The sequence below is a fragment of the Brassica napus genome, chromosome C6, assembly GCF_020379485.1.
Source record: "Brassica napus cultivar Da-Ae chromosome C6, Da-Ae, whole genome shotgun sequence".
NCBI classification, from domain to species: domain Eukaryota; kingdom Viridiplantae; phylum Streptophyta; class Magnoliopsida; order Brassicales; family Brassicaceae; genus Brassica; species Brassica napus.
In genome coordinates this window covers 5235360-5246321 of record NC_063449.1, presented here as the reverse complement: position 1 = coordinate 5246321, position 10962 = coordinate 5235360, and the positions used below count along the sequence as shown (strand labels likewise).

Sequence of the window (10962 nt, the reverse complement as noted above, 5' to 3'; positions counted from 1 at the left end):
TCCTAATACCTAAAGATTGTACTGAAAACAAAACCTAAAACCTATAAGCATCTAAATCGTAGCCATGTCGTTTCGCTCATCTTCTCCAATTTTCATTCTCTAAATTATGTAACAAAGTTATTATAGGATCAATAAAAACAAAAAGGTAGATGCTAATAGTCTTTTAGTTAATAGGTTTTGGAATGCTTACAAGTCTTTGTTACGCTAATTAGATTACAAATAGTCTGCTTTTTGCTTATTATGTATTTCTTCCTTTGACGTGGTTAAGAGTTTTGTCATCGAGCTTTAAATGGTTTTTTGTTTCATAGATTTTTAAGGAAAACCAAACTAAATCTAAACCAAACCGAACTAAACCGAACCAAACTAAACCCAAATCGAACCTAAACCAAAGCTACTTTGGTTTTAATTGGGTTGAGTTTTATAAAACCCAAATTAACTAAACCAAACCGAACCCGAAACTAAACCGATATGCCCACCCCTGGCCAGCATATAATGACATCTATCTTAAAACTTACTAAACCCACTATTTTAAAGTAGTACATGTAAAAATGCGAGATAACTAACTTAATATGAGACGTAAAAATAAATACACTTAATTATAGACGTTAAAGATCAAATTTCAAAGTTCATATGTTAATTATATTTGACATCTTATTAAACAGAAAAACGAAAAAGTTATCCCACGCTTTTAAAGCGCGGATTAAAATCTAGTGCAATATTACAAGCCAACCCCATTAATAAAAGGAAAATAATTAAAAAAATTAACCGAAAGAAAAAGAATTAAAACATAACTACACAAAGATTAAAAAATAAATTCAAGGGAGATAAACCCAGCATATGGGAAATAAGAGAGCAATTCAGTCAAAATAGAATTAGTTCTAGAAGGATCAACTGCAGATATGAAGAGGAGTAAAGGTGGATGGGTTACTCATAGGGATTAAGAGAGAGTAGAGGTGGATAGGTATTGTTGGCGTAAATAAAACACCGACCAAACTGAACCGAAATAACTAAAACTGGAAGCGAATCAAAATTTCTAAATATCTGAACGGTTTCAATATTCAAAATATCCATACCAGATTAGAACCAAGCCGAGAGCTGAATAGGTATCAAACATATAAAATACAAATTCTATACGTAAAATATTTATTTATCATAAGTATAGAATGACTAAATATATATATAAACTATAAAAAAGTCCGAAAGTATGTGGGAATATTATATTTTATGTATATGTGTATCTATCAATTATGATACTGTAAAAATTATATGGTAGCAAATGAAATTAAAGAAATAAAGGAGAAAATAAATCAATTATAGTAAGAAATATATATAATGTGTTATTGATTATTTTCGTGTGCTATGATTTTTTTTATTAAAAGAAAAGTACACCTTTTTTCTATTAAATTAGAAATACATTTTGAATTTAGAAAGATTTACATTATAGAACATTTCATGATTTTTTTTTATTTCACTCTACTCTAGGACATTTTCTTCTACCAGAACACTTTTGTTTAAATAGCATTTGAGTCTTTAACATTTTCAATTCAACTCCAGCCACAAGGTTGACTAACTGAACCTCGAAAGTGGCAGACTTTTGTTATCAGCCATTGATTTTCCTTATATTTCGACAGCCGCTTGTAGGAACCGGATGTGGACAACACAGATCTTTGTCATTAATAACAGCTGTTTGATCATTATGCTACCTTTTATTTTGGACGTCCCAGATTATTTATAGAGTTATCTTCTTCATTCGGCTTCATCGTCATCTTGCTCAACCTATTTTCACCGATTCCAGCGAAAATAAGAATGCCTTTTAAGCTCGAGTTTGTTAGCTAATACAAATCATTGCCTCGTTTCACTTTAATTAACCTTATCTTATTTTTTTGTTCTTCTAGCTTGCTCCCATGGCGGATCACCGTATGTCTATCGACGACGAATGGAAGACCTCAGGCGAGCTCCTCTGGACATTCTTGATCGACAAAGAGCACCTGTCTAGGATCGTGCCTTTTCGCAGGAGCTTTCCGATACGTTAAATACAGGACAAATGTCCTCAAGGAGTTCTTCAGCAGCACTGATGCTCCTCAAACCGAAGCAGTGAGCTATTGGCCGCCGACCACAAAAGAGCTTGCCACCAGATTCAAATACAGCTTATGGAGAGGAAAGGTAATGTTGTTTGGATATTCTTAGCCTACAGATTCAAATACAGCTTATGGAGAGGAAAACGAGTTCTTAACATAAATGAACATTATTTACATTATGCCTATGCGTGTTAATTTCGCATGATTCGAATGATTTTTTTGTATGGAGTTAGAATGTGTGTTGCACAAGAACTGAGAGTAAAGCTTTGTATTTTGCATTTTATTTGGAACAAAAATGGTAGACTATGAAACGGCAGCGTAACGGTCTTTAGATCTCCGTGGTCTTGTTCTCCATAGTATCGCACGAGGACTCGGGCATAATCTGTACGGTACTTTAGGTGTCGGAATCTCAGGAACCCTGTTTCAGACAAAGCTACATGTCATCATTCAATGTTCTGTAGATATCAAACTGGTATGTGTCTTAAGATTATTTATTTATCAAATCACATAGTTTTAGTTAATATTTAAAAACAATATAATTTAATTTGAAAACAAAAGAGGTTAGGAATCTTACTGTAATCCAGAAATGTCTATTTGAGAAAAGTCAAAATTAGTTAAACTATCTAACGTCACCGTCGTCTGTGAGGTCTTGCATCCCTTAGCTTTTCCCGGCAGCGGCGACTCTTCCGGTGAAGGCTGCTTTATAGCCATTACTTTGCAATTAAAATTTCTAGCTACATCAATCCCACTCACTGCCCATCTACACATCACATTAAACTAAATCATAACTTGTGGGGATTCTAAAATCTTTAGAAATGACCCGTAACTTTCGAAATGATCATAATAGTACCTGTAAAGAAAGCTCTGCTGATGGAGACCAACGAGAAGCGTTGACGCACCAGTTTCTTTCACGACTTCAGCGATCGTTGTTCCATCTTCGTCTCCTTCTCTCACGATTATCTCCGTATTTGTCTGTTAACCACGAAGAGAGCTAATTAAAATTCTCATCAAGAATAAAGAAAATCTTGAGATCAGACTGTTTCATTCACTCACGTTGAAGAAATCGTCGCAGATTTCACGGAAAGAAAGGGCGAGATGGTATCCGTGGCGGCGGAGGAGACGCGCCGCCGTGGATTTCTTCTTGCGGGGAGGAGGAGAAAATACGTGGAGGAGGACTATGACGTCACCGTGACGGAAGAGGTTATGAAGTGCCCACTGTAACGCTGTCCTGGCCGCTTCTTTATCCTCTACAACCACCACGATCCTCTGTACTTCTCCCATTACGATTCTCTCTCTGTCTCTCTCTTCGTCTTTGGTCTGAAAGAAAGATAATTGACTTGGGTTCGGTTTTGTATCGTAATCTTTTGAGTCACTCTCTCTCTTTCCTTTGCGTCTCAATATGTGAATAATGTAGATAATAAGTTAATAAATTAAAGTGGGTCAAATGTCTGTTTGAGTATGAAAGCATGGACCGTGTTTTTGTAATCAGGGTAGAGTGAACGTGCTGCAGCTTTACATTCTTGGGGACAATAACTTTGTTCTAGTCTTATACCACATTGAGCATGGGTTGGAAACCAGGAATCGTGTTCGGTCATTTCACAATTAAGTAAATAGAAACTAATTTTACAATTTAATTATGCATATATTTATCTTTCATACGACTATATGCACATAGAACATCCCATTAAATACTAGTTCTTAAAACCAGGAACCATGTTTAAGTAATTAAAACTAAATTTGCCATTTCATTTCACATTTTTTTTTTGACTTAGCATTTCACATATTGTTGATTTTGTAAGTTCTTATAATTTTAAACTTTCACGTTATCATTGATCGAAAATAAAAATACTCTCTCTGTTTTTGTTTCTGAATAATTGTCACTTTAACATTTTTTTCTTGTTATATAAGAAGTGTCATTCTACAATTCCAATATAATTTATAATCAATTCCAGTCAAATATTAATTGCAAAATGCATTGATTTTATAAATAAATTTATTTATTTTAAAGACCATTGATTAACTAGTTGTAATTAATGAAAACATAAATACATCTCAATTATTTTTTTTGATATGTGTAAAAAATATCTAAGTGATATTCTTTATGAAACAAAGGAAATATGATTTACAGTTAGATACATTAAAAGCTTACAAAGATTTTATTTTTATGGTCGTGTTTATGGTGCTAAACCCGCATCTACTAAAGTAGGATCACAAGTTCACAACTGAATTAGGGTGGAAAAGACAAGCACAAGTAGATCCCTGGTAGGGTATTAAAGCAGCTGCAAACAGATATAAACAAGAATTTAAACACCTATTTAATACATTAAAAGTTTAAGAAACACAAATGTGTTAGCATCAGGTTTGCATAGTCCATAAACTTGAGCCATGAATCCGGGGATGGTCCACATAATTACTTAATTTGAAAAGTATTCATAAATTATTATTGTTTTAGAAAAGTTTTGATATAAAAATAATTAAAATGAAGATAGTGGGACATGACGGAAGGAAATGGTTGTATATCAGGGATCTACTTGCGCTTGTCTTTTCCATCCTAATTCAGGAAATATCCGCACACTTGAGTTTCAAAGTTCTGTAATCTAGTAGGAAAAATAATCTTTTGGAAAAACCAAAGGCAATTCTCTCGAATATATTTTTTTAAGTTTTATCGCATAAATAGACTTCAAAAACTAAAATGACTTAAACTAACATTTTTTATTTTGAAATTTTTAAAACTTTTTTTATTTTTTATTTTTTAAAATTTGAAATCCATCCCCAAAACCCTACTGCTCAATTTTAAACCCTAAACCGTGCCCCTTGACTCTAAACTCCACCCTTTAACTCTAAACTCTAATGTCTAGATTAATTAATCTTAGGGGTATAAGTGTATATTTACTTTTTTTGATAAAACATTTAAATCTATTTTGGTCATTTTTATTTTTAAGGTTTATATTTGTGACAAAAACTTTTTTTTTTAGGTATTATAAGGAATTTCTCAAAACCAAATAATAAATTTTTTTTTTTTGTCACCGAAGATATGATAACTTATATCTATTGTACCTTGAAAGGAGTCTCCCAATCAACTATGTTCACTCGAGTTATTGAAGAACACTAAACTAGGGTGATTAGTGTAACAACCGAACCAACACCATAATATTAAACCGAACTAAAAGGTGATCCGAAACTGTTTCTTTTTTTATGTTATGCACCTGAACTTTCTCAGGGATCATTGCAACCCAAAATTGATACTAGACTTACAAGAGCAATGTTACGAATGAAGTTATGAGTGTATCTACACATGATTTTAAGCTCCAGGAATTTCAAATGGGTTAGACAACATAGGTTTTAATTTTTGAGAAATCAACAAATAACTCAGAACAACATGAATGTTAACAGTTTTTCAAGTTTTACATTGCACTCAAGTCTTTTCAGTAACAAAATCTTCTGTGCCTCAGCGAGAAGTCATGCATAAAGTTCCGAACAGATATTAAAGGATCATCTACCTGACAACAAAAACATCACATAAAGAACCATCAAAGACGTTGCAACTGATGAAATAACAATAACTTGCAGGTATAGAAATGTATATAGTTCTTGTTCTTTACAATTTGATCAGTTATCTCATGCTCGGAACGAATCCAAAAAGATCAAATCAACGAGAAGTCATGCATAATGGAATCGTGGAGTATTATCTGATCCTGCTATTTTTTGCTACAAAAGGGGGGTTTTATATGATCTCATGTCGAGAAAAAATGAGAATGGTCGGAGGTAAGTTATATCTATCCATCCTAACACTAGAAAAAAACGAATTACTGTGCCTAAGAAAAAATGGAAAATAATGTGTTACCTTGAGAACGGAAGAGGGTGATAGTGGAGTCTGACAAGATCCCTTATGGCGTTGTAATGCAGATAGAGTCTGCCTCCATCCAGGGCCTTTTCTACTCGTCGACCAGATCCAGGGACAAAAATGCCTATGCTGCTTAACTGGATCAAACTCCATCTGTTTGTTTGACCTTACCTGTATCTCCACAACGAAAGATCTCTAAGCACAATGCTACAGAATTCTACTGATGAGCTTTGAGCTTTGTTCATTAGTTTGGATAACAAACAGTGTTTGTAATCTAAGAAATTTGTATCTGCAATGGTACTCTTAAGCAATTTACCTGGAGTTGAATCCTTCAGTTTGTTGTTTTCAGGAAGATTTCATCTTACTACCATCAGTTTTTTGTCTTTGGTTTGTGCTGTGGTATAAATGTCTAAATCAGTTGAGTTTCCTACTCCATCAGCCTTTTCTCTTACATCAACCATTCATGTCTTGATCGCAATTTTCTGTAACACCACCGTTGTTGTCTGCTGTTTTACACTGTTGATCCTGAATAGAACTGCCAGTCCCATGATCACGATCTCTAGAGTAAGAAGCAAACCGTACCCTGTTGCTTTGACCAAGAAGACGGGGCTGAGAAGTAAAGATGTAATCATTCAACCACCCTCTCCTAGCACAAGTCAAAGCACTGATAACTTACCATCACACACACACAAGGAAAAAAACATAAATGGGTGCAAACTGTTTGTTGGAGTTCTGTGTCTGTTCAGTTTCGTTGTTATCAAGTTTGAAAAGCTGCTAACCATTGTTTTTGTTAAAGGGCAAAAGGAGCAGACCTGGGGTTTGGCAAACCAAGTCATGGACTTGAAAGTAGCAAGCTCTCCCTACAGAAACAAAAGAGATATGAATCAAGTAAAGCAATGGTCCTGGTGCTAATGCAATGTCATAAAAATAAAGACAATTCACAGCCTCTGATGCAACATGAAAATACAGGATTACAGATTCCATTAAGAAATATACAAACCTCAATCAGCTAAATAGAATTCAGATTCAACCACTGCAAGATCTCGAATCGATCCATGAAAAAGTGTTTTGCGTAGATGTGGACACAGAGCTAAACAGATGACAAAGAAAAGTTAATAATTATACACTAGCATGTCTATGAGTGTTTGCATCTAGCAAAATTCGGTTGAGGCTACAAAAGAGAGCTTTAGTACATACATTACCAAAGAGAGCATGATGTAAAAGAGACTGTTAATCATCAGGATAGCTGAGGTGCATGGTGAGAATGACAGATTATGGTTTTGTGGATGTCCAGACATGTGAGGGGCAAGATCACTATGTGTGTATTGCTTGGGTATTGTGGACAGATGGGGTGTGTGGATGTGGTTGTCTTGAACTTGCGAGGAGTGGATGGTGGTGTTGTGGACAAGGGACACATGTGGATGTTGTTACCAGCAAAAAGCAAGGGGGTTGGGGAAGTGGATGTGGAGGCTGCTGTTATGGGTGATGTGGACAGGAGAGCTGGGGTTGAGGTCGGGAGACATGTAGTATTGAGTGGCGTAATCCAGGGTAATCTTCTTCCTCCATGGAGGCTGGGATCTGAGACACATTTTTGATTTTAAGCTGGTTAGTTCTGATTTGAAGTCCCTGAAAATTAAATTTCATACATAAACTATAGCTTAAATCCTTTAAAATATAGATCCAAAAAACACAATCAAGATCAACTCATTGTTCTTGTTACTTGTAAATCTAAAGGAACACACTTTGGTATAGCAAAAGTGATGTGTTGTGATTTTGCATAGTTTTAGCTTTGTTATTTCATATATATTCATGCATTAACCTTACATTTATTTGCATTTAGAGTCTATTGCATGTACATTTGCATCTTGTAGGTGTTGGATGAATTTTTTGGAGTTTTGGAGGTGATTAGAGCACAAAAGGAGCTTTCGAGGAGTCTTGAACCGAACGTGTGAAAGACAAGGATGGATGAAGGCTTAAAGATATCTTTTGAAACTTGTCTTTTGGGAAGACATGGTAAATTGAGTTAGCTTTACAATGGAGGTGGTTTCGAGTCGTTTGGAGCTGTATTGAGGGATTTATGATCAAAATGCTACACACATATCAGTATGACATTCCTGGCGGCCACCCTAGCAACATCAACAATAGCCTTCGAATTTTAAGCCTTTAGACTATTTTTATTCACTTAAAACCTATAAAACTCATTACTATTCATTATTCTTCTTATTTTTGGTATTCTAAAGGTGTGTGCAACATGGAGAAAGTGAAGAAAACTTTAATGAGTGAGTTTTATCTCTTTAAAGCTTGCAACATGGGGGATGGGTTGTCTATCATGAGTTTGGTGGCTCTTTTGGCCTAACTTTCTCTACCTTTTTTGAAGAGGCAAGACTACTTTGGCCATATGAAGGGGCAAAAGGTGTTCTATAATGGAAGAAAGTGGAGAATAACTTTTATGAGTGTGTTTTATGCTTTATGCTTTCACATGATGGATGTGTTGTCTTCCTCCTTCCCCTTGCAGTCTCTTTTATAGCCTAAGTAAAGGAGGATGACAACACATCCATCATGTGAAAGCATAAAGCATAAAACACACTCATAAAAGTTATTCTCCACTTTCTTCCATTATAGAACACCTTTTGCCCCTTCATATGGCCAAAGTAGTCTTGCCTCTTCGGAAAAGGTAGAGAAAGTTAGGCCAAAAGAGCCACCAAACTCATGATAGACAACCCATCCCCCATGTTGCAAGCTTTAAAGAGATAAAACTCACTCATTAAAGTTTTCTCCACTTTCTCCATGTTGCACACACCTTTAGAATACCAAAAATAAGAAGAATAATGAATAGTAATGAGTTTTATAGGTTTTAAGTGAATAAAAATGAGTCTAAAGGCTTAAAATTCGAAGGCTATTGTTGATGCTGCTAGGGTGGCCACTAGGAATGTCATACTGATATGTGTGTAGTATTTTGATCATAAATCCCTCAATACAGCTCCAAACGACTTGAAACCACCTCCATTGTAAAGCTAACTCAATTTACCATGTCTTCCCAAAAGACAAGTTTCAAAAGATATCTTTAAGACCTTCATCCATGCTTGTCTTTCACACGTTCGGTTCAAGACTCCTCGAGAGCTCCTTTTGTGCTCTAATCACCTCCAAAACTCCAAACAATTCATCCAACACCTACAAGATGCAAATGTACATGCAATAGACTCTAAATGCAAATAAATGTAAGGTTAATGCATGAATATATATGAAATAACAAAGCTAAAACTATGCAAAATCACAACACATCAACTCCCCCACACTAGTCCTTTACTTGTCCTTAAGTAAACTTTCAAGAACATAGGAAGTGATGTTTCAATACACAAATGGAAATTCATGACCTTAAGAAACTCTTCAATGCCATTGTTGTGATATCCTTACAAAATCATACCAAATAGCAAGAGCAAGATGTTTTTATTAGCTCTAACTTCTCTAGGCCTATCAATTCCTTTGCTCTTTTAACTCATTATCATGAATCTTCAAATCAACCAACTCTCACATTCAATAAGAAATATCATAAGTGAATTCTCGCAAATTGCCAATTGGTCTAAATCATTTGGTTTGGTGAGAAAAAATGGCTTAATGTGAAGAATGAGAAGGGTCCAAATACATTTTGCAATGGTGACTTACACTCAAGAATAGGAGCTTGATCATTATGCAAAATTTATCTAAGAAAAGGAGCAATTAATGCATACATAAATCGGTTCTCATCATTGTACCCTTTTCCTAGACAATTTTTAAGTTCTACCCTTTCTTTTCTTCATCTCAAATCCCAAATATACACCCATTTTCATCTCTTACCCAATGAACACTCTTTTATTTTCTTTTCTTTGTCTTAACAACTATGTATCTTAGCTCAAAAATTTGTTATCCCCATTCTCTTATTTTTTTTTTCTTCTTTTCTTTTTGGGGTTTTTATTGACACAATCTGAGCTATCTTCCTTTTTTTTTTGTTCCTAGTTGTTTTAGACACACTTTTTGATTCATTTCCTTTACATAATCTTTCCCAATTCAATCCCCAAGATCAAAATAATTAAAGCACATCATTCCAACCACCATCCTAGATGCTAGCCCAAAAGAGGTCCTAATGCTAGCAAGAGATGAGAACAAATCAATGTCGCTCCTAATACTCTCAAGATTTTGCACATGACAAGCTTTCACAAAAAGACCTCACTCAACAATTAATGATGGTTTGAAAGAAGGGAAGGGTTTAGGGTATGGACTACCACTTGAGTTGTCAAAAAGATTGGTAAAATGGTTTATACAAGCTCAAGTGTGTGTAAAGCCATGATTTAGTACTCAAGAGACCATAAGCAAGAAGCATTAAGTTCATTTAAGTCAATTAAGATCGGAGTTGGTTTCAAAGAGTAAGATTCAATGAGTCTTAAGAGGAGTTTTCAAGGCTCGAAGTCTACAAGAAATTCAGAATAAGCTCAAGCTACTTATTATGATTCAAAAGGGTATCAACAATGAGTTCATTGCATGAGTTGTAGGGATTTTACCTATGCATTATATATGATCTAGACTCAAACCTAAAGATGCAAATGATATAACTAAATGTTTTTTTTTGTAATTTTTGGAGTTTTGCAAATTTTTATGGATTTTCTATGCAAATGGATATGCAATGCTTATGACAAGTAAACAAAACAGAAAACATGTGAGATAAGTAGACTCTCCCCCCCACACTTACTTCACACAGTCTCTTGTGTGAGAGCAAGGTGAAAGAAGAGGTCTAGAAGAAACAAACATGAAAACTATATATTTACAATGGTTGTAGAGACACTTAGCTTGGAGTTGCTAGATGGAGTTGAATAATTTTAACACTTGTAGCTTTGCTGGATGGCCATCTTTCTTCTTTGATTAAGTGGAGAATCACATGAAAATTTTAAACACACTTATCAAACACACAAAAGAAAAACCACACAAGTAAAACAGTAATATATATAGGGATAGATGTGGGACTTCCTCCCAAGTGAGCTTGTTTTAAGTCTCTAGCTTGACTACCCT

General features: G+C 34.8%; 1 protein-coding gene and 1 long non-coding RNA gene across 4 annotated transcripts; both read right to left on the bottom strand.

Moving 5' to 3' along the window:
* Positions 1-2212: 2212 nt before the first annotated feature.
* Positions 2213-3576, bottom strand: LOC106402711. The gene is made up of 4 exons (XM_013843499.3): positions 3132-3576; positions 2929-3050; positions 2653-2838; positions 2213-2496 (listed from the first exon to the last, which is right to left on the bottom strand). The coding sequence occupies exons 1-4, from the start codon at positions 3357-3359 to the stop codon at positions 2382-2384; spliced, it is 651 nt and encodes a 216-aa protein (XP_013698953.2). The 5' UTR covers positions 3360-3576; the 3' UTR covers positions 2213-2381.
* A 1753-nt stretch (positions 3577-5329) lies between these two features.
* Positions 5330-10951, bottom strand: LOC106404632. 3 transcript variants are annotated; one of them, XR_007325203.1, is made up of 6 exons: positions 8861-10951; positions 7120-8722; positions 6923-7012; positions 6239-6782; positions 5923-6099; positions 5330-5578 (listed from the first exon to the last, which is right to left on the bottom strand). It is a non-coding gene; the product is annotated as an uncharacterized LOC106404632 (long non-coding RNA). The 3 variants fall into 3 exon arrangements; XR_007325201.1 differs by lacking the exon at positions 8861-10951 and having other exon boundaries at positions 6239-6568; positions 6735-6782; positions 7120-7335; XR_007325202.1 differs by lacking the exon at positions 8861-10951 and having other exon boundaries at positions 5923-6093; positions 7120-7335.
* Positions 10952-10962: the final 11 nt, after the last annotated feature.